Source organism: Fusarium solani (assembly GCF_023522795.1).
Source record: "Fusarium solani strain SB1 chromosome Unknown bctg00000003_1, whole genome shotgun sequence".
NCBI classification, from domain to species: domain Eukaryota; kingdom Fungi; phylum Ascomycota; class Sordariomycetes; order Hypocreales; family Nectriaceae; genus Fusarium; species Fusarium solani.
In genome coordinates, this window is record NW_027072154.1 from 1,071,096 (window position 1) to 1,093,383 (window position 22,288).

The following is a 22,288-nucleotide window of genomic DNA, read 5'->3' on the forward strand; positions in this document are numbered from 1 at the left end:
TGTGCTTCTTGCGGAGGCTCGAAGTTGAAGGCGTGGGGACGGAGTCTGGAGCCGGGAGCTGGCCCGGGAAATGCGTGGTCGAGCCGAGGCAGCCGGTACGTACCTCTCCAGCGAAACGAACGGCTCAACACCAAACTGTCTTGGGAAGTTGCGCTGAGACTTGAGTCACGTGCCGACGTTAATTGATGCCCCACTCTGCCAGCTCAACCGTGCTCCACTCGAAACCACGACGTCTTCTTCTAGCCAATCAAAGGCTAGATGAGATCGTTTGTTTACTTTCCCGCCGGGCAACACACTTCCAGCGCCCAATCTTTCTAATCTTGCCCTGACGCCTATTTCGCACCCTCGCATCCCACCCCTCGTCAACATCATCACCGACAAGTTGCTGACGAAAACAAAACCTACAGTACTCGCCGACATCGCGCGTTCTTTCCATCGCAGTCGCGTGCTGCCTGTCACACCGGATATGTCCCAAGATACGGGCCTGTGGAGTGTCAGAAGACCCAGAGAGGTGCGACCGCTCCCCGCCTTTTACAACACACGCGCGCCTTGGCTTGCAACATTTTTCTAACTCTCTGCATAGACCCTTGGAGGTATCAGCGCAAACAGCGCCATTCCACAGCCTGGTTCGACTATGAAGCGATCCGGCCCCAACAGTGGCGCCAATTACCCAGGCAGTCATGTCCGGTCCATGTCGGGATCTAGGCAATCCCTCGCCCTGCCGCGCCCAAGTCAACCTCTTTTCAAGCGCTCGTCGTCCGGAACCAACCTCGCCGACCTTGGTCTGTCTTCAGTCAAGCGTTCCTCATTCCAACCGAAGCCGACCTTTACTCCCGGAGCGACGACGACGCGAGCCTCTACCGATGGCGACCGACGTAGCAGCGTATACCGGCCTCGCCAGTCGACAGCGGCTCCCATGACCCACCAGAGCTTCTTCCAGGCCACTCCCCAACCTGCCGGCGTTCCCCGCGACCCCCGACCTCTAAAGGATCGAGCCTTTCAAGCTCGCATTGGACAAGAGATTCTGGAGTACATGGTGAACTACAATTTCGAGATGGAGATGAAGCATGTTCTTTCGCAGAATGTGCTGAAGTCACCAACGCAGAAAGATTTTAACTACATGTTCCAATGGCTCTACCACCGCATCGACCCCAGCTACAGATTCCAAAAGAGCATCGACCAGGAAGTGCCGCCTCTCCTGAAGCAAATGAGGTACCCTTTTGAGAGAAGCATAACCAAGAGCCAGATCTCTGCCGTGGGAGGACAAAACTGGAGCACATTCCTTGGCCTTCTTCACTGGATGATGCAGTTGGCCCAGATGCTGGATGGCTACGCAAACTGCAGCTACGACGAAGCTTGTATGGAGAGCGGGGTCGACGTTAGCGGTGACCGCATCATCTTTGACTTTCTCAGCAACGGATACCGGGACTGGCTGGCCATGGACGATGATATGGGTGACGAGGAGGCGGAACGTGTTTTGGCACCCCATGTGCAGTCCATGGCCGCCGCATTTGAGCGGTCAAACTCGAAGTACACGTCACAACTTGAGATGCTCGAGGCGGAAAACGCGCGATTGCTGAAGGAGATTGAAGACCTGGAAAAGTCGACACCCGACCCAGCAGTCCTGGACAACCACTTCAAGATCATGGAGGAGGACAAGATCAAATTTGAGGAGTACAATGCACTGGCCATGCAACGGTCAGAGAAGTACGAAAGCCGGTCACAGGTTCTGCAGGAGGAGCTCGACAAACTACTAGAGGAGCTCCAAGAGGCTGAAGACGAGCGACGTGGTCTGCAAAAGGCTGTCGATGCTCAGGGGATCAGCATGCAGGATATTGACCGCATGACTGCGGAGCGAGAACGGCTGCAAAAAGGCATCGAGTCAGCAGGCCAGCGACTAGAGGAAGTGAAGAAGAAGGTGTCGGAGAAGGAGATTGACGCAAGCCGGAAGCTAGACGAGCTCGAGCGGATGGTCGATCGGTACAACACCGTGGCATACCAAATCGCCTTGATCCCATCGACAGCAGCCAATGCCAAGGGAGAAGAGTTTGAACTCCAGGTTATGGTCAATGACAGCTCGGACCTCACGTCCTCCAACTTCAAGGGGTCTACAGGGGCGGCTTCGTCAGACCGGTTGCTGGCTGACCACGCGACTGGATACCAACCAGGACACATTCTTAACCTAGACCTCCGAGGCAAGATCCGCAAGAGCTTCTTATCGCTGCGCAAGGAGATTTCAGAGCGTCGAAGTGCCGCAATGGACGAGATGATGAAAGACCACGACTTGCTGGACGGAATCAAAGAAGCCATTGAAGACAGGCGAAGCGCTGTGGAAGCACTCAACCACCGCGTACGCGCAGCAGAGGAGGAGTATGAGAAGACCAAGGAGATTACAACAGCGCAGAAGCTGGCGTCTGATGCGCAAATTGAGAAGATGGAGAAGGAGTTGTCACGCATGCGAGCTGGTCTGTCCGATTCAGTGCAGGTTCTGGAGCAACGCGAGATCAACACAACCATTGAGTAAGCCTATTTGATGCGGGTTACAAGATGATAATATGCTGACCAGATGATAGATACGAACAGCTTGTGCTCCGGGCCAACGCACTCCGTGAGGAGCTGCACACTGAGATTGACCGGATGCTCAACGACGTCATCAAGTTCAAGATTCACGTTCAAAAGAACCTAGATGACTACGAAGGCTTCGTGGCAGACGAGCTAGAAAAGGAGCTCGGCAGCGAGGAAATGGGCGAGGACACTCGACAAGTCGATATGTGATGACGCTGACGCATGAACCAATCTTTCAAGACGCTTATGAGATGACGAATTGTTTTCCGGCGGCTTTCTGGCTTGTTTCGGGCGTTTGGCGGAGTGATTGACGAGCTGGTTGGAATACAGTCTAGGCTGGTCCTTGTCTTGTCGACCTTGTCTATGTTGATGTCGTGCACTGTTTTGGTTCTTGTTGATATAGGGGTGGAGAGCGGACTTGCATCAATAATGCGCTAGATACCTGGTAGTTTTGGTTTGAAGAATACCACCCACGGGCCTGATTTTGACCTGACCTGGTTCGATACTTGCAGCGAGTCTCAACGGGCGGCAGTTTTCTATTCGGACATGAAGCCGCAGCTATCAAAGCGTAACAGGCAAACCATGCCCCGGTGCAGGGGGCTTTGCTTGGCTTCCACGTTGAGACACCTGCGCTATTGAGGCGCCACAGGGGAACCACATGGCGATTGCAGGGATTATGCGAGGGGGGATGGGCGGCAGATGCAGCGCGTGATGGTGATGGGAGGTGCATTTTAGGTATTTCGTATTCAAAGCGAGAAGAGAGATAAAGCCGAGGTATGATCAAGGTTTATCAAGTTTGTTTTTTGTTGATTGTCTGTGTCCATGGATGCAATATGCATGGATGGATGATGTATGTCTTATGCATGGATACACCGGACTTGAACTCCGCCCTCCGGTCAATACGGAGCGGCGTCTACCTGGAACCGTTGAGAAAAGGAAGATAAAACAAAGGAGAGAAAAAGAAGCGAGAGCAATCAATCACAGGCAAGGAAAAAGTTACGACGGCCTCGGATTGTTCCCGCTCGCACTCGCGTCCTCTTCAAGGCAATGCTCCTCTCTCGTCTCGTCTCCCCGGATGGCTCGGGAAATGGCTCCGCCCACGCGGTCGGCGTCGGACACACGGGGACATGCGGGTCTATTAACTCCGCTAAAGCCCTACGGGGCAACCAAAAGCTGTGCTGCTTGCTGCTGCTACAGTGATGGTGCGTGTGTCCCCTTTTTCGTACCTCTCTCTTTGCTTCATTTTTTTCTAGAAGATCCTCAAAAGCATAGACCTCGATCTCAAGCCTCTTTGTTGTCCGTGCTGCGTCTTGTGCCAAGGCTACATTGTTTGTCACTGACTCGTTGCGTTGGTTGGGTACCCATTGACCTCCATTGGTCGTATACGCGGGACGAGACGAGGCGGACATCTCAATCACTCCGCCTTCAGCCATACCAGACGAAACCCCCCATTACTGCTGGCGTCAGCAAGAGGAGGAAAAATCAGATTGCTTTCCCTTTTCGTACAGGACAAGCACCGTCATACATTTCTAAACTCCGTTCTTTGCTGCGCTATAAGCCACATACACATACGCACACCCTCTCGCTACCTACTTGTACTTATCTCGCCTCTCTTCCCATCCATACATACCATCCCTCCCGCCTCAACCAACCCCCGGACGGCACCTTACCACCCCCGGCCATCCATCCTTCCCTCCTCCCCTCCCCCCTATCTACCCTCTTTTAAACTTCCCACCGGCCCCGAAGCCTCCGCTGCCCTTCCGTCCACCATATGCCGCGCCTGCTCCGTCCACCGACCCGTCAACTCTGGCATCAACTTCAACAGACAAATACAGCAGCCGTACAGCAGCAGCAGCAGCAGACCTACTCGTACTCTACCAGCTCATCGGTAGCTTCGCCCACCATGGCTTCCGTCGCCAACTCAGCTTCCGCCAAGCTCACCTCCACCGAGTCCGGCTCCCAGGACGCGTCCGCTCCCAAGACCCCCATCTCTACTACCTCGATCGTCTCCAAGATCCCCGGCCGGTCTACCATTCCTGCAGAAGCCGCCTCGAACCCCCATCATGAGATCAAGCGCGGTACTGTAGTGGGATTCAAGAACCCTTACCCTTCATGGAGTGGTTCTCCAGGTTTCGGCACCATGCTTCGACGGGTCGTCTGGTATGTAGAAACTGTCCCAAAGCTAGGGATCCCGTGACGGCCAAGCTGACAACACCTCGAGGCCTTCCATCACCGGCGACCTCAAGATGCCCGACACCAGCCCTCCTACCGTTCCCGTCGTCAAGCCCCAATGGCTCCCTGATCGTGATAGCTCCGACAAGCTTCGCGCAACCTGGCTAGGCCATGCCTGCTACTACGTCGAGTTCCCCTCAGGTCTGCGGGTGCTCTTCGACCCCGTCTTCGAGGACCGCTGCTCTCCCTTTACCTTTATGGGCCCCAAGCGATACACCCCACGACCCTGCGATATCAAGGACATTCCCATCGTCGACGCCGTTGTCATTAGCCACTCCCATTACGACCACCTTTCCCACTCCTCCATTCTAGAGGTCCAGAAGCACCACCCAGAAGCCCAGTTCTTTGTCGGTCTCGGCCTTGAGACGTGGTTCCGCAAGACGGGCATCCACCACGTTACTGAGCTCGACTGGTGGGAGGATGCCGATCTCAGCGTGACCGTTCGAGACGGCGACCATACTCGTGAGATGACGGCCCGCATCTCGTGTCTGCCCTGCCAGCACACATCAGCTCGTACCCTCTGGGACAAGGACACGACTCTCTGGTGCTCATGGGCTGTTCGCGCCGACGAAAAGTCGGTCTGGTTCGGTGGCGACACTGGATACCGTGCTGTTCCAGCCATCCCTGCCGGAATCGACGACTACGGTGCCGACTACGAAGCTCTCCCCAGGTGCCCACAGTTCAAGCAGATTGGCGAGCTCCGCGGACCTTTCGATCTCGGCCTGATCCCCATTGGCGCATACTACCCTCGCGTGGCCTTCTCGGCTATGCACGCCAACCCGTACGACTCGGTCGAGATCTTTTGCGACACAAAGTGCACCCGCGCCATGGGCATCCACTGGGGCACGTGGGCGCTGACCATGGAGGAGGTGCTCGAGCCGCCCAAGATGCTCAAGGAGGCGTTGCGCAAGAAGAATATCCCCGAGGTCGGCGTCTTTGACATTTGTGATATTGGTGAGAGCAGAGAGTTTTAAGAGATGAAGCGTCATATTTCATGAGAAAGCGAAAAGAGACAAGACCAAGCAGAGGCGGTTGTTAGAGAATACCCTTGTTGGCGCATTATTTTTGTATTACATGTCTATGGAGAGGTTCTTTGGTGTATTACCTGCATAGTTGGGTGTTGCATTCTTGTCTACACTATTTCACGATTTTAAAAGGATAAAGCTTATAAAAGATGATAGTCTTTAAACGCTAATAGAAGCGCACAATGGATTTCTCTCCTCTTCTGCCAATCATTCTCACATTCTAAAGCTATGAACCCAAGCTCCAAGTAAACAAAGGAATGATGTCACTTGCCGAGAGGCAATGGGTCCTGATCTACACATGGGTTTTGGTTCAAGTATCCAATCAGGACTCGAGACTTACAAACAGTAAAAGCAAACATTGATCAAAGTTCAGGTATCTCATTTCATACACACACATGATCCAAACTCATGCCTTGTCATAAAACTGTCCGTCGACAGCTGGTGTTCATAATCCTTCGTCAACGCCCGGTACGCCATCCAAGTAAACTCATTAACTATACAAGACTTTCAAAAATAGTATCATGTCAAGAAAACAAAAGGGGGTCTTCATCCTGGAAGGCCCGGGTCCGCTCATTAACCCATTCATACAGGTGTCATTTTCGTGAATCATTCATTCTTCTTCATCCGACGTGTAGTAACTCTCCGAATCGGGGGAGTAGCCTCCTTGGTGGTTCTGGCCCGTCAGGTCGATGAAGGGTGCACCACCTGGCATCGCAGGGGGGCCATGCCATGTGGAGGAGGAGGAGGGTGAGGCATGTTCATGGGAGGTGGAGGTGGAGGGACGAAGCCGCCAGGGCCGGGTCCGAAACCTCCGCCCATGTGCGGCGGTGGTGGGTTCATCGGGGGCTGGGGCGGGACAAAGTGGCCGTTGGCCGGGACCGGGGGTGGGGGCTGCGGCCGGGGAACGGCACCCTCAAAGTGCTTGCGGGAGCCGGAACTACCGCTCTTGCGGCTTCGTCCGCTTCGGCTGCTACGGCCGCTGGTACTGCTGCTACCACTTCCGTAGTAGTTGCCGCTGTGGGGGCTGGCAACCCAGTAGAGCTGGGTGTCAGGCTGGCTCCAGTAGGAATAGGAGGAGCCTCCGGAGCGGGTAGACCTGTCGTCACGGATATCCCGCTCCCGCGTCTTTCTCTTGACAGCGGTGGCCCCGGACGGTGCGCCAGCGGCCCAGGAGAGGAACCGAATAGACAGGGGTTGCTTCTTGGGAAGCTTGGTATAAGTGATGCTGTAAGAGGAAGAGGTGGAGCTGAAGCGGTCATCCGAGTAAACGGACGAGCCACCAGAATAGGACTTGGGCGACATGGCTGAGTAGGGCAACCGGGCAGTTCAGTTCAAGATCAGAATGAGGCGGGGTGGCGATGGAGATTCCTTGGATATGCAGTTGATGATGTGCAGTTCACGAACTAGAGGGTTCGTGCCTATGGAGTTGTGAAAGGCAGATCCCGGAAAGGCAGTGGCAACAAATGACTATAATGGATGGGGTTCCCTTGTTAGAGGGCACAATGATCGACAGGCAAAAGCTGAAGAAGAAAGGTGAGGCATACAAAAAGTTGGAAGTACGAGGATTCGGGGCGAAGTTTATAGTCCACGGGGTCCCTCCTACGAAAGCTCAGCCGGGCGAAGCGAGCCCGCGGCTGCCAGGAGTGAAAGCGTCCATATGCTGCGGGCGACGGGAAAAGAGGCAGCTGCGTTATTGTTCTTGATGTTGCACATTTACTGCAGGCTCTCTCTTACAGGAGAAGCTAAAAGAAGAAAAAAAGGAGAAGGGGAGACAAGGATTAGAAGCAAGTGGGTGTGTTGAGCCGTCCTGCAGGCAGGCTCTGGGCGTACAAGAGAGCCGGGCGGGACAATACGACACGGCCCCCCAGAAGGAGGCATATCATGTACCTCGCCGGTATCCCCACGGGCTCAGCTACCAATGGATCTCGGTGTCGGTGAGATGGAGAAACGTATGGCGAGGCTCTGCGAATGGGAGATGATCAAAGGGGGGGTGCGTCCGATGCCGTGCGAGCTGGGGGGCGATCGTGCGCCACAGTCCGCCTCGCCTTTGGGAAAGAGAGGGGTAAACGTGAGAGGTGATAGATGATGGCGGCTCGAAGACGCTTGAGGGTGTGAGAGGTGCAAATCTCGAGGACGAGTAGTTTGGGGTGAAGCGGACGCAATGTGGTGATGAGATGTGATGAACATGGTTCGCCGGCATTGCATCGAGATATTTGGTACGCAGCCCAGGAACTAGACGTACAAAACTTTGACATTAACTCAATTGGCTATGAAACTCGAATTCGAAAACTCTAGGCGTGGGGTAGAGGAGTGGACAGGAGCAACGGGGCAGTGAAACCTGGTCGATACAAGGCCGTCAGAGACAAACCACCAGGACGGCCCGAGATAAGCACAGCGGGAATCACTTTTTAGCTCGCTCAGTGGAGAGGAACATGACTAGAGACGAAATGCAGGTGAGAGAGGAACGGCATGCGAACCAGGCAAAGGGCCAAGCTACGCCCGGGGAGACCGCCCGGGGGACTGGGGTCGCCGCCCGGGTCCACGTAGCTGGCTTGCCTTCTATGCAGAATACATGATAAATGAGGCTGCACGAGCTGTCACACAGTAAGAAATACATCTGGTCTCTCTCTCCCCCGCGTGGCCTGGCTGAGAATGCGGGCGTCGTTTCGGTCAGAGTGCTGTAGCGATAGACGATTGGACAAGAGGTGCCAGGGTTGCTCAGCTGCAGGCGTCCGAAGAGGACTTTGGTTCGCTGACAGAAGTGGACGATGAGGTGATGGGCTTTTTCTTCTCCCTTCAGGTTACCCGGTGGTGGTCGTGGACTGATGGATTTGTTGCAAGAATAAGCGCGGTTGACTTGACCTGCGCTGCAACAACGGCTGAAGAGGTCAAAGTGTAAGAAGGGTTGATGGAAAAGACGGAAGGTCCTCCAAGATAGGGCTGACGGGTCAGGGATGAAGGCTCGAGAGGTGCAGCTGGCGGCCTCTTGTATAGGTGTGAACCTTGCCCAGGGTTGACTACTATTGAAAGTTCAGGGTAGGTAGTTGTTCTCCATCGCCAAGTGATGAATCTTGGTATGTCCACCAACTCGTAGTTGGCCAGTCTCTTTCAAGCCGATCCTCACTCGTCCCTCGATTCCAAAAGCTGGGCCTCGACTCAAGTCTCTTACCAGCAAATGCGAGTGCTCGAGTATTTCTCACATATGCCCTCAAGCACGAGGTCAACCCGAATATTAGGGTTGCCCCGTGGTTGGCCAGCTGGCTGCAGGTCGGCAGTTGAAACGACCAGCACATGGCCCATTCGAAAAAGCAGGGCGAACGTTTAATTACGGCAGCTTCACTTTTTTCAATCTCCTGGTGTGGTCGATTATAAGATGGCCAGACCTGCAATAGAATGACAACCAAAGGTATTCGCTGCGTGGAGGACCTCTACACCATCTTTCATTGACAACACATGCATACAAGTCGTCCAACGCCGTCTGCATCTTGGTCAAACCAAGGCTGCAATTCTGCTTGGGTGTTCCGTCTCTCCAAAGGACAGACGGACGGGCACACCCAGACGATTTGACTAGTTACCCATCTTTTGCGCCCGTGTTCCCCTTCCCGTGTCCTGGCTACCCGCGTCCGACGTCTCCGACGCCTGGACCTGAGAAGTGGTTGCACCAAAGAGACTGGAAGGGAAGAGAAGTGAGTTCACTGCATAACGTCCGACTAATCGGAGAGGACAGTCGGCTCAGGGAGCCATGTGAGTGACACGTCCATAAAAAAACTGATGTTGTCATGGAGTCCTACCCTTGATCCCTTCAGACGGTGATTGGAACTCTGGATGAGCACGCTCGGATCTGGGAAAAAACTTGGAAGAGTCGGAATACTGGGTAACATGTGGACCAGATGCGGACCCGGCCTCTATCCCGTCCGTCTGCTGTATGAGTGAATATCCTCCTCCCCCGAGTGATCATCCGAAGGACGGCGTTTGCTGGAGCACGCCGTGGCCCGGCCCATTGGTCGTCAGGCCCGGTCGGTCGGGATCGTCATCTCCCACTGCAAACCCTCCCGGTCCGAAGAGGATGACCGCATCAAGGAATGTGATGGAAGGGAGGAATGGTTCATGAGTGCACAGGAGTTGATCGGCAAGTGGGCAGCGCGCAGCGTGAAACAAGATGGAGCCTGTGAGATGTGCCCGTCACTGGAGGAAATATCCTGAGCCGTACAAAACACCGCGAGGTCAAGTCGGGCGCTGTCCCGTAGTTTCAGACGAGAAAAACCACTCTACACGCTGCCTTTCTGCGACGTGAATTCTCATCACTCAGCTTCAATCTGCCGATGAGGCCATTGCCAAAACAGCACGCGACAAGAGAATCAAGAGGGCAAATCGTAACGCTTCTCCCTCTTTCATCCGTGGAAACCCCGACAGAGCCAAGCTTGTTCTGGCCCTGGGGCGACTTGATGGGTAGGGTTTGGTTGCCAAGCTGAAGGCGAAGGCATGACATGACGCTGAGATTGGTGATTGATGGATGGTGAAAAAAGGCTTGGTTGATGATTGCCGACATCCGATTGTCAAGAGATGGTGCAGCGAACAGCGCATTTATCCATACAAAAAAATACGAAGCCGAGGGCCGTATTTATTGATGCGCATCCCCTCCCCCCTCCCGTATTGAAACGGAACAGTCAAGGAAAAACAAATCACACACACACAAACTGAAAATAGAGTCTTTGTAAAAAAGTCTCCATCGCAATGACGCAGGAATGAAACCTCGCCGGTCCCGCTCAAGGTTCTGTGCATCTGTCCGCTGAGAAAGAAAAAACACCGGCCGGCGCTGAAACCTCTGGCTGAGAGGGAGCAGCAAAGCTGGTGCTTCCATGGAAACAGCCAGGTAAAATCGAGTCCCCGCCAATCACGTCGTCGGGGGCCGCATGCTCCGCAGGGCCAAACCTGGAAATCCGTGCAGTGCATCGACTCCCCTCGGATGTCCCGACTCGCGCGAGTTGGCTAGCATGGCATTCAATTGCTGGTGATGGATGTTGTATTTTTGTTGAATTATCGCACGATGCCCTGTATAACCTTCTTTCTTTACCGAAATTTGGCAAAGAAGTGGTTAATCATCTCCCTCTCCCATACTTTCGTAGCGGCCCCCCTTGCTTCCCTCAAACTCAGGTCCAAGCAAGAATAGAAAAAACCTTGGAGCCAGCCCTAGGCCTTGTTCAGTCTAGTCCCCTTTTGGGGCCCTTTCCCCTTTCACGAACCTGGCCTGACTGGGCGTTTAACTGGGGCAGAGTCGCGCTGGAGCGCGCTGGGGCCAGTGGCCCAGTACCCAGTGTTGTGGTGTGGCTCCTGCCCATCTCCTGTTGGCCTGCTCTCCCTCCTGCGTCCCGCTGGGCTCCTTCCGCTGGCCACTCAGTCGCTCCGTCTCTCCCTCTCGAAACCCGCTTCGCTTTCTTGGCTTTTTGCAGTCTGTCCATCCCATCGATCCATCCAATCCATCTCAACTCCAACTGGGCAGCCCGACAATCATCATCACCATCGTCAACGCTCATCATCGACATCGAACTCGAAGAGCATCGTCGCCGACACGTCGCTCTCGCTCTCCTCGACCGCCTCCCTTCGCCATTGACCCGCTGCCCGACCGTCGACTCCCTTGACCCCCTTGCAACACGACCGAACGTCGACTTCAACGCCCGACGACGGACCATTCCTAGGGTACGCCCTCGTCGGCGTCTCTGGCCTTCAGCCGTGGCCTCCCTTTCCACCACGCCATGGATTCCCCCAACGGCAAGGGCTCCAGCACCTCGCGTCCGTCTTCCGCCAGGCGCTCGCGTTCGTTGAGGTTGTCCACTGGCAGTGGTGCTACCGACGATGACTACGACCTCAGCGCCATGATGGTGGCCGATGGCTTCCGGCCCTCCGAGAATGCCGCCTCCTCTACTCAACCTACTACTTCGAATCCTCGTACCGATCCGTCACTACCATCCGAGGCTTCCTCCCAATCAACGCTCCCTATAGAATCTCCCCAGCCGGATGCTACAGCCTCGTCTCCTGAGATAACACCCGCCATCCGAAACCGTCCTTCTAGTATCTCAAAGCCGCCTCGGGCACACGACTCGCTTGCTCTTCGAAATGAAGGTTCGTCGGCCGCTGGCCGGCCTCATGTGCGCAATGTTCCGAGCGTGTCTTCCGACTCACCCGTTATACGCGCGGAAAGCCCCTACACAGGCCCTTCTGGTCCATCACACCCTTACCAGATGTATCCCCAACGGACCCTAAGCGTAGCTACTACTTCGACCACTGCCGCCGCGGTTATTCCGGAAGACCGTTCTTACGGGGGTCCTCGTGGTCCGACTCATCCCTATGCTCTCTATACTCAGAATACCACTTCGACTGAAACGACCACCCCATCAATTCCCGTGGGATTCAATGGCATGGGAGCAGGATATCAGCGGCAACTTGGTCCTGATGGGGAGGAGGCGGGTGATTTGATCGGCCCATTGGGACATATGGAGGAACTGCCGCCATACACGAGATATCCGGACACTGCTTACGTCCCTAAGCCCACGACCGAGACGCCTAGCACCGAACCTTCCTCTCCAGACAGAGACAGAAACATTCCCGGAGCAGGTGGGATTGGCATGGCGACTCGCGACCCTGAATTTTCCTCAACCGACGACGATCTGGCTCTACCAAGGACACGCCCCTCGGTCAGGAGTAATACATCCGAGACCAGTCATCACGACATCAACACTGCTGCTGTTGAGGTTGCTGAGAAACCTGCAGTCAACAAATGGCAACGACGTGCCAAGAAGAAGCTTTGGGGGATTGTGCCGTACTGGGCTATTTGCTTGATGACCGTGGGCCTGGTCGTGATGGGCATCATTATGGGTGCTGTTATTGGGACAATTTTCTCTCGAGATGGGCCTCCCGGCGGCCATCCGCCCCCTGAAGAGTAAGTGAATCTTGAACATCTTGCCGAATTAACCCTGACATTGGTCTTAGTGCGCAAACCTCATCGCCATCGACGACATCGTATGAGCTCGAAACTCTCACAGCGATTCCAACCGATCTACCTCCTATGGCCACGGGCCGCTATGCGCTCCCAAATGTCGAGCCAAAGCGGACGACCACGTCCTGTCTCAACAATTCCGACCAGGCTACAGCCTGGACATGCAAGACCTACTTCCCCCTATGGTCGATCGAGGTCAAGGAGAGCTCAACGCCTCACTCCCAGACGTCCTACAAGCTAATACTGACACCGAAGGAGGGTTCCCCGGACCTCCCCTGGGGCATTCAGCCTCCTGATAATCTTCCGCCACAACTCATGGTCTTGGTCAACGACACATCCCAAAGCGACTTCGGTCCTGCGTGGTGGGTCAAGACGACATACAACAAGACTGTCATTGTTCCCGAGAAGAACTTTCCCTCAATCAGCAAACGGAAGAGAGGATGGGACGATGACGATGATGAAGATGACGACGACGACGACAATTACAAATACGTCTATCGCCCGTATCCGAATCGGTTCAAGAAGCAGCCTATCCACGCTATGGTAGGCGAGAAGCCGTGGGTCTGCACTTGGCCCAACACTGTTCTCGAATTTTTCATCTATCCCAATGAGGGCGCCAAAGTCCCATCATACACCCCGTCTCCCACCACCACCTATGGCTCTGCTACTACAACAGCTACCTCTTACGACCCCTACTCGACAGAGTTTGGCAAGGCCGTACCCTACTACCCCAAAGTCTTTAAGATGCTAGAGCGTCGCCTTCCCGTGACTGAAAAGTCGGTAGCGAGCTGTCAACAGGTTGAGGTGTATGAGGATGGCGAGTGTAAAACGCTCGAGGGCAGCCACACCGTCGTTATTGAAGAGGTTGACTCGGACGACTCGATTAAATTGTTTTCGCCACGGTCGGATATCGAGTCAAAACGAGAGATTTTTGGAGGACTCACTGAACGCGGATCGCTCGAACTTGCCGATTGCAGTTGTCTATGGTCAAATTAAGAAGCTGGTCCGATATGTACAAATTGGGTTCGGGCCATTGGGGCAAGGTTTACGGGTAGCCTTGCCGGAGGGGACCATGAGTTATGGATAACGATCCCCTATTCCTCGTTGAATGGCAAGGCGGTACACAGGTGGTTTGGTTGGCGTCGACGCGATCTTATACGGCAATTGCGTTTGGGTCGCCGGAATTTCTGTCATTACATTACTTTGAGAGCGCATCAGGGGAGGAGGAGCGGGAATTATCTATATTGTGCAACGCATCTTGGCTTGGAATCTGGACTGGACATGGGATACGGATATAAGGAGTTATAGGAGTGACTGCACGCGTGCGAAAAGAAATGTTATCTAGTTATCATATTCAATTTAGCTAGTTGTGAATAATGACGGCTTGTCACAGCTTCTTTAGTATTGTGTCTGAATACGAGATCTATCATGACAAACTCGAACAGTAGTGAGACCATGTCTTGTCTTGTACTCGCCAACAACGGGATGAAAAGTACCACACGGGGAATTACATGTGAACAAGGCTTGTGTTCAAAGATCAAGGAGGGGATATATATGTACGTTGCACCGTCTGTGTCTTTGGTCCTACTCCCCCTCTTCCATCCTCGCGAGATCTGGCGCGACCTGCATCGTCCTCTCGACGTGCTCACTCATGTAGACCGGAGTCAAAGTGCCCTAGTACGATGTCCGACTAAGGTGCTGAGCACAAGACTTTTCAGGCGTTGGCACCTCCCATAACGATCCTGTCGACGATGTCGTAACCTCCCACCGCGACGTAACCTCGTCTTGATATGGGTTACTCAAGCCCGTCATCACGTCCTGGGACATGTCCTGATGCGGCAGAGCATCATGTGGAGATGCCGTTTCACGGATATGAGGACGAAGCCGTCACTGCGTGGCTTTTGGTGCTTCCGTCTCGTTCTCGGGGGTCTCGCGGATCTCGTTGTCGACAATATCCTTTCTTCCATCGCGGAAATCTCGCATCAGAGAGAGGAAGACTGAGTTCTTCCACTTTTCGCCGTCCTCATGCTGGACCGACTCGAGGAGTCGCTCGGCGGCATCAGCGACATCCGACTTTGTCTTGGCAGCTTCCACGGGTTCTTCTGTTACTGGCTCCTCCACCACAGGCTCCTGGGTCTCCAGGGATAGGTTGGCGATGTTTGGGGGTTCTAGGACTGGTGTCTCTTCCCTAGTCTCAGCGGCATCTGATTCCTGCTTTGATGCTGCTTCGGCCTCAGCTAGAGCTGCGTCGTTGAGTTCAAGCTCGCGAGCCATCTGGTCCATCATGGCGTCCACCTGCTCCATGTTGCCTCCAGCGTTACTTGCCATCCACTTGGACACCTCATCGTCAAAGTCAGCCTCTGCGGCAGGTCGTTGGGCTGTCGCTGCGTTGGCCCCCATGAATGCGCCGTTAGCCTGGCCATAGAGCGGCGCGAAACCAGCGTTTGGCCGAGCAAAGGCTGCTTGGAAGTTCATTTGAGGAGTAGGTTGGTGGATGGCCATCTGAGGCGCAGCCTGGGGGAAGCCGTTCTGAAGAGGTTGCTGCTGGTGTTGGTTTGCGAAGCGGTTGAAGTCGGCAGCCCAGTTACTTGTGTCTACACCAGGAGATTGAAAGTGTGAGGGTTGTGCTGGATGAAATCCTTGGGGATGCGCCTGCTCCAACATGGCAGCTTGCGCTGCTAACCTCCCAGCGGCATGATGGTGAGGGACTCCAGGTAGAGTAGAAGGACCATCCATGAATGCGCTGAAGCCATCTGGCCCTTGCATAGGCTGTGGTGTAGATCTGAAGGCCTAGAGACGGTTAAGCGATGAGACGGGACGGAAGACGTCTGGGCTTACATTGGAACCCTGAGGACCGCTGTTGACGAGCCGGTCTTGATGATGGCTGACATCTCGGGCTTGGTGATCGACGAGGCGCTTAAAGGGTGTACCGCCGCTACATGAAGCGTCCGCCATGGTTGTGGTTTATGGGATGAGAATGAAGAAGTTGTGCAGTGGTGATGTCAGTGCCGACGTACCTCGGCGAAGGAGGCGATGGCGGGGGTAGAGATGAGTCTTGGATGTAGAGATAGCAGTAGGTGGTACAGAGAATAAACAGTAGAGGAGAGATGCTCCAAGAATGGTATATAGAAGCAAGGATGTAGACACGCTGTAGATGAATAATGTAAAAGAACAGATCAAATCCGATGGCCAGTGGCTCGTGATCGCTCCGCTCTGCCGTCCGGGGAAGCCTGCGCCGAGGCACCCCTAGGCTCGGTACGTACTTCCCAGAACCGCCGCTGGCTCCGTGAGGTACCGGAGACTAATGCGGCAGGTGGGGTTCCACAGCTCAGCCAGTCATGCCTATACTCACGTGACGTCGAGCGGCTGGGCCAACCTGTCACCACCGCCACGCCGCGAGCAGGTACCTAGCTCCAGGTCATGGGCGGTATCGTGTCCTCTGTTAGCCAAACTCCCTTAATTCATCCTCCATTCATTCCCCTTGCGCTGCAATTTCTGGCGCAAACCTTAGCAACATGGTATGTTTATAGCTTCACGAAGCCTTCTACGTTCTCATTATCACATGGTCGAATCGCAACAAGCTAACTGTTGACCCCTTTAGGCGGCGCAAGTAATCTCCAACTCTGGTCATGAGGACATGATTGTACGTTCCTTGATCAACCAACAGTTATGCAATGCATCGCTGGACCTCCTACCGATCATACAATACACTCAAAAACCCGCGAATCACGCTGACAGCTTCTCCAGCATGATGCTGTCCTCGACTACTACGGCCGCAAGCTAGCAACCTGCTCGAGCGACAAGACCATCAAGATCTTTGAAATCGAGGGCGAGACCCAGCGCCTACTGGAGACCCTCAAGGGGTGAGTGCGAGAGGCTTGGCAGAAGGTACAAGGACGAAAGGAGCTGACCTGGAGGGATAGACATGAGGGCGCCGTCTGGTGTGTCGCTTGGGCGCATCCTAAGTATGGCAACATCCTGGCGTCGGCTGGCTACGACGGCAAGGTGTTTATCTGGAAGGAGCAGGGCGGACAGAACAGCTCTTGGCAGCGCATCTACGACTTTCCCCTACACAAGGCCTCGGTCAACATCGTGTCGTGGTCCCCCCACGAGGCGGGCTGCCTTCTGGCCTGCGCTTCCTCCGACGGCAACGTGAGCGTCCTCGAGTTCAAGGACAACAGCATCGACCACACCACTTTCGCCGCCCACGGCCTCGGCGTCAACTCTGTCTCTTGGGCCCCCGCTACTACCCCCGGTAGCATCGTCAGCAGCGCTCCTGGTCCCGCCGCCACTGGCAACCGACGATTCGTCACGGGCGGCTGCGACAACGTCCTCAAGATCTGGGCCTTTGACCCCGCCTCGCAGTCCTACAAGCAGGAGACCGAGCCGCTGGTCGGACACAACGACTGGGTCCGCGACGTGGCCTGGTCTCCCACAGTGCTTCAAAAGTCTTACATCGCCTCGGCCTCGCAGGACAAGACGGTCCGGATCTGGACCTCGGACCCCTCGAACCCGACGCAGTGGGACTCCAAGGTGCTCAACTTTGAGGCGGCCGTGTGGCGCGTCAGCTGGTCCCTGAGCGGCAACGTGCTGGCCGTCAGCGGCCAGGACAACAAGGTGTCGCTGTGGAAGGAGAACCTCCGAGGAGAGTGGGAGTGTGTCAAGTCGATCGAGGAATAGAGAGACAGGACGAGATATGAATAGGGTGAGAGCAAGGCGTTCAAGGCAAAAAAAGGGTGACTATCTTGCTATCATCTCTTTGACGGAACGCCAAGTGACCATGTGCGCCTTTACGAGTGTTTAAGACAACGACGTGTTCCCTGATTTGTATGGGGGAAACACTGCGAGGTGATATATATCATATCGCCCCTTTTTTAGCAGGGAAAGCATGCCATGACTATAGTAATAGAGCTGGAAACTTGAATAATGTATTTGTCCCGTGGTATATGTGTGCTTGAACTAACTCGGTTCTTCCTTCGACGCCGTAACTCCTAGCAAAGATATTGCACGCATGCTTAAACCTGCGTTAAATCGTGTTGAGCGAATGAACCCAATTCATACCATCAATCATCAGTCGTCAATCATGCAAGAAAGAAACCCATAATAATAGCCACGAGCGTCACCACCACAGCCCATGAACTCGGGCGCATGAACTGGGAAGCAGCGCTATCATCGTCATCACCTCCGCTCTCCCCACGATCATCGTCATCGTTGTCATTGCCACTGTTCTCACTGCCGTCCTGGGCTAGAACAAAGATCTCGCCGGTGCTGTCGGAGCTGAACCACAGACGACCCTCCGAGTCCCAGGCCAAGCCCACAGGACGGAAGCATTCGCTTGGACAGTTGGAGAGGTCTGGGTTGCTGATGATGATCGTTGTGGCGTTTGTGCTGTTGGAGGGTGACGTTGGGCGGCCGTCTTTGAAGGCTACGGAGGAGATTTCGTAGCCTACGGGCTCATCACGGTTCCCTAGGTTGCTGTGAGTCGAATGTTATATATGGGGGAGAGATTGGACTTACAGCTGCCGTGGAACGATATATAAGCCTTTGTACCGTTTCCGTCAAACTTGATATCCAGAGGTGCCGTGTGAGCCTGGAAAGCAAGCACCGGAGGCACATATTCAGTGTTGCACTCTTCATCACTAGGCGTAGACTGTCCAGCCGTTCGATCAGCCGGAAACTGATCACCCGTCTCGAGATCCCCAAGGCTGGGAAAGCCTTTGGTGGACCAGATGGTGTAGCACAGGGGATATCCATAGTTACCGCCCTGGTCCTCACGGGATCCGTTGAGGAAGCCGTGAAAGTTGAGCTCCTCGGCCGGGTTGTCGCGGTGAATGTCACGACCTCTGCGGCGGAGGTTGTCGACCGAGTTCTCGACCGAGTACACGCCTCCCGTCTCCGGATGCTCCGCTACGCCGACAGAGTTGCGAAGACCCCAGCCGAGCAGGTCGCCGTCGAGGTAATCATACGGCTTGGAATTTTCACCTAAAGCCGAGACGTTGAAGGCCCGTAACTGCGAGTGGCCTGTGGATCGGTCCTCGGCTTCCACGTCATGGTTGCCCTGACTCCCGCGGGATACGACGAGCACGCCCGGGTGCTTCTCTGAGAGGAGGAGGGTGCGCGAGGTGTGGCCAGTGTTTGTCATGTTTGTGACAAGGGTACGTTCGGACGACTCGCTGAGGCGGACGGCCGAAGGGTCGTAGGACCACGAATAAACCTCGTCGTCAGTTGAGGCGTAAAGGGTGCGGCCATCTTTGGAGATGGCGATGCCATGATTGAGCTTGGATGTTGTCAGTAAACGTATTGGAAGTTAGGATTGGGTGTAAGTGGTTTACATCTTCATTCTCGAGTAGCACCGTCTTCTTGCGAACCCGTAGACAAGTCCTCCCTTGATCCTCAAGTTCCAGATGCACCAGACCTACACCGGTGTCGACGACAATTAGGGCACCCTCGGTATCAAAGAGGATACCTCGCGGTCGGGAGAGTTCAGTGGCGACGAGACGATAAGACCAGCCGTCAGCGGCGACAGGAGCCGCGTACGAGGTCTTGAGGCTATTGATCTTGCATTGGCCCGAGGATTGAGCAGAGACGAGGGAGATGCAGAGGAGTGATGTCAGGATGCGGGGGAGGGAGAGCATCATGACGGTGAGGGAACAATGATGCTGATATTCAGGACAAAGGTAAAGGGAAATGTAGAGTATAGATTGAATACTGTGCTAGAATCTCATCATGAAAAGATGCCGAGCATATGAAACAGAAACAGGATGCATGTCACTGTAAGCGCGAGATTCACCCTCTTTGAGGTTCTTGTCTCTTGTTCGTCGCGTGCACGCCAAGACCCTCCTCCCCAGCCAACGCATCACTAGAACGGGCAATCTGATCACATGCCCATGATTTCCTTGGCTTTTTTCACCTTGTTGAACGAGGCAGTGCACGGCCGCCACGGGAGTTTTCTGGTATTTGCTATACGAGACTGCCGACGTACTCGCTAGTTTGCTTCTACATAATAGTGGTACGAGTGAGATTGCTGTCGTTAAAAAAGACGTTGTCGGATGACGGCTTCGCTCCTTCCCCGCAAGTCAAACTCACAGATGCCGCGTGCCGTGCCGTTGCCGGCCGATGATCCGGGGTATCGAATATTGCATAAGCCATTGTTGCCATTGTTCGGGAAGGAAGTGAATAGCTTCAACAAATACTCCAAGGAATTAATTACTCTTCTTCCTCATTCATCAAATACCTCATCGGACAAGAGCCACTTTCCTTGGCACACATACCAACCAACACGATCACCATACGGCCCCTGCTTTCAAAAATGCACGTCAGCCACTGCCATCAATGGGGGATGGACCCTGACCGTCGTATTAAACTATCTATCGAATCATTTTCCCAAGACACCGCTTATTTTTATGTTGCTATTCCCGGCTTCGTGACTCGTTGCGCTGCTTCGAGTTCCCGCCTACCACCAAGACACTCCAGTCCTTTTGCACCGAGATGGCAGCGGTGGCTCTCGACTCACTGTCTGTCTCGTTGCTTGTTCGTGAGGCGCCAATCTCGACATTGTTTTTACCCTGACGTCCAGATATGTTGTCAATCATTTGGAACTCGTCTTCGTTGCTGTCAATCTTTGATAGACCGGCCAGTGTGGAAAAGATGCCTCCCTTCTTGCGAGGTCGTGATCCCTCTGTTCGAGACAGCGGGTAACTGCTGCTGTTTCCAGTTGGTCCGCTAGGTTCACTCGTTCCACGTCCTGTCGAGAACAGTCGACTCAGTCCAATGACTTGGAGCAGTGGACGCATGCTCGGCAGACAGGCGCAGACGAGTCCAATGTTTATCTCAACCGTCGACCACAGCATAAAGTCCCTCAGATTGTACGTGACATTTCTGTCGTCGGTTCGGATCGACATGACAATGGTCAATCGGATGATGGACACGATGCAGATGAAGAAGCCGAGTGTAAACATGCCCGCCAGGATCAGCCGTCGTCCGAGGGGGATGTTGAGTCGAAAGACAGAGGGGAGAGGCATGCCCACGAGGACAAAGTCGATGATGACGTTGGGGAGGGAGCCTCCGAGGTAGACGGGCTTTTGTTCCATGCATTTTCCATGCTCGATCAGGATGTTCCACTGCTTCTCGACGGGGTTACACGAAAACGTCGCGACAAAGACCTGACAGGTTAACAGCTGAAGACAGTCAGGGGGGATGAATATCTTACCAGCACCACCATCCAGATGACGACTGAACTAAAGAGAATCGCGATTGGCACGCGTGCCGTGATGGAGAACAACTTCCAGTACAGAGCGAGGATCGTCAACTTGATAAAAGCGATGGCGAAGACGTAGGTCAAGGATGCCGCAAAGAGATATCGAAGAAAGTCGACAACTTGTTCCATCGAGACATCGGTGCCAACATGACGACCAAGATATGGCCGCAATCCTATCAAAGGTCAATGAGTTGCCCTGGAGGATTGAGAGGACACTTACCAATCATGGTGATGTAGAAAAACACATTGGCAAACACCAAAGTCACGACCGAGAGGGCATCGTCGAGCCCCAACCGTGCCAACCCTCCCGTCTTTTTCCTGCACCAGATCTTTAAGGGAACGATCAGCATGACCATGACATAGGTCGCTATCGCCGCGCCATCTAGGCGGGCTCGATAGCTGTCAAGGCTTTCGGCCATTGCTTTTGAAGATCTGACGATCCGATCTGACAGGTTACCAACAACAACAACAATCAATGCATTCCCAAGGACAGGGAACTGGGAGGGTCAAAGACTTTGCATTTAATGCGACCCGGCAGCAGCAGGATGCAAGAGAGGGTTCCTTAACCTTGGCCTTGACCCAGTTACACTACGAGGTGGCGTTCCCCATGGTCCACGGAACTAGGAGGACACTTTCATGATCAGCCGCAGAAGCCAATCTTGACTCGGCTAGAAGAACCATTCCAGATTCGATACCGGTTCCTGACTCGGAAACCCAAGGCATGCAGGAGAAAGCGAAGGATTCAATCCACACAGCTGATGCTGTGCCGCGCTTGCCAGGATCGTCCGCTCAGCCTTAGATCCGCCGTCGATGCGGACATCTCCAGAGAGCAGGGGGGAGGGAGACGGGGCGTGGAGAAAAGAGTTGACAAGGAACGAGGACCTTCCCGCCAAGTCCCGCCCGTGCCATTTCCAGTCACCCTTTTCTTAGCATCTGATTGGCCGGGGAAACGGGACGGAGACTTTTAGATCGCAGCCCGAATCCTAGTCTCTTGGCGTTGATGATGCAGATTCAGAGACGGGGCCTTGTTGGTTGACCAACTACCAAGACATGGGACAACACTCGCAAAACCCGCGCGAATAGAAAACCACGTATGACAAAGGCTGAACTTGGGGGAGGATCTCATTTCCATAATCTCTGGGTCGCCACGTGTCGATCGAGAGAGGATGATCCTGTCCTTTTTGACATGCGCTGCCAACTCCATGACCCTCCCCA

The 22,288-nt window shown here is 54.3% G+C and overlaps 8 protein-coding genes across 8 annotated transcripts; 4 read left to right on the forward strand and 4 right to left on the reverse strand.

Moving 5' to 3' along the window:
• Nucleotides 1-70: 70 nt before the first annotated feature.
• MRS44_005895 (uncharacterized protein) lies at nucleotides 71-2,775 on the forward strand (the record flags this gene model as incomplete). The annotated part of the gene is made up of 4 exons (XM_046269816.2): nucleotides 71-95; nucleotides 303-511; nucleotides 584-2,520; nucleotides 2,574-2,775. The coding sequence occupies 4 exons, from the start codon at nucleotides 71-73 to the stop codon at nucleotides 2,773-2,775; spliced, it is 2,373 nt and encodes a 790-aa protein (XP_046140528.2).
• Nucleotides 2,776-4,468: 1,693 nt separating this feature from the next.
• Nucleotides 4,469-5,771, forward strand: MRS44_005896 (uncharacterized protein; the record flags this gene model as incomplete). The annotated part of the gene is made up of 2 exons (XM_046280584.2): nucleotides 4,469-4,725; nucleotides 4,787-5,771. 2 exons carry the CDS (start codon nucleotides 4,469-4,471, stop codon nucleotides 5,769-5,771), a joined length of 1,242 nt encoding a protein of 413 aa, XP_046140527.2.
• A 732-nt stretch (nucleotides 5,772-6,503) lies between these two features.
• Nucleotides 6,504-7,124, reverse strand: MRS44_005897 (uncharacterized protein; the record flags this gene model as incomplete). Its single annotated transcript, XM_046269799.2, has 1 exon — nucleotides 6,504-7,124. The coding sequence occupies one exon, from the start codon at nucleotides 7,122-7,124 to the stop codon at nucleotides 6,504-6,506; it is 621 nt and encodes a 206-aa protein (XP_046140526.2).
• A 4,451-nt stretch (nucleotides 7,125-11,575) lies between these two features.
• On the forward strand, nucleotides 11,576-13,812 carry MRS44_005898 (uncharacterized protein; the record flags this gene model as incomplete). Its single annotated transcript, XM_046274723.2, has 2 exons — nucleotides 11,576-12,759; nucleotides 12,810-13,812. The coding sequence occupies 2 exons, from the start codon at nucleotides 11,576-11,578 to the stop codon at nucleotides 13,810-13,812; spliced, it is 2,187 nt and encodes a 728-aa protein (XP_046140525.1).
• Nucleotides 13,813-14,703: 891 nt separating this feature from the next.
• Nucleotides 14,704-15,771, reverse strand: MRS44_005899 (uncharacterized protein; the record flags this gene model as incomplete). The annotated part of the gene is made up of 2 exons (XM_046280583.2): nucleotides 14,704-15,606; nucleotides 15,655-15,771. 2 exons carry the CDS (start codon nucleotides 15,769-15,771, stop codon nucleotides 14,704-14,706), a joined length of 1,020 nt encoding a protein of 339 aa, XP_046140524.2.
• Nucleotides 15,772-16,331: 560 nt separating this feature from the next.
• On the forward strand, nucleotides 16,332-17,496 carry MRS44_005900 (uncharacterized protein; the record flags this gene model as incomplete). Its single annotated transcript, XM_065621566.1, has 4 exons — nucleotides 16,332-16,334; nucleotides 16,418-16,459; nucleotides 16,555-16,679; nucleotides 16,740-17,496. 4 exons carry the CDS (start codon nucleotides 16,332-16,334, stop codon nucleotides 17,494-17,496), a joined length of 927 nt encoding a protein of 308 aa, XP_065477638.1.
• Nucleotides 17,497-17,897: 401 nt separating this feature from the next.
• On the reverse strand, nucleotides 17,898-19,454 carry MRS44_005901 (uncharacterized protein; the record flags this gene model as incomplete). Its single annotated transcript, XM_046274721.2, has 3 exons — nucleotides 17,898-18,283; nucleotides 18,334-19,093; nucleotides 19,149-19,454. 3 exons carry the CDS (start codon nucleotides 19,452-19,454, stop codon nucleotides 17,898-17,900), a joined length of 1,452 nt encoding a protein of 483 aa, XP_046140522.2.
• Nucleotides 19,455-20,225: 771 nt separating this feature from the next.
• On the reverse strand, nucleotides 20,226-21,492 carry MRS44_005902 (uncharacterized protein; the record flags this gene model as incomplete). Its single annotated transcript, XM_046278149.2, has 3 exons — nucleotides 20,226-20,978; nucleotides 21,026-21,246; nucleotides 21,294-21,492. 3 exons carry the CDS (start codon nucleotides 21,490-21,492, stop codon nucleotides 20,226-20,228), a joined length of 1,173 nt encoding a protein of 390 aa, XP_046140521.2.
• Nucleotides 21,493-22,288: the final 796 nt, after the last annotated feature.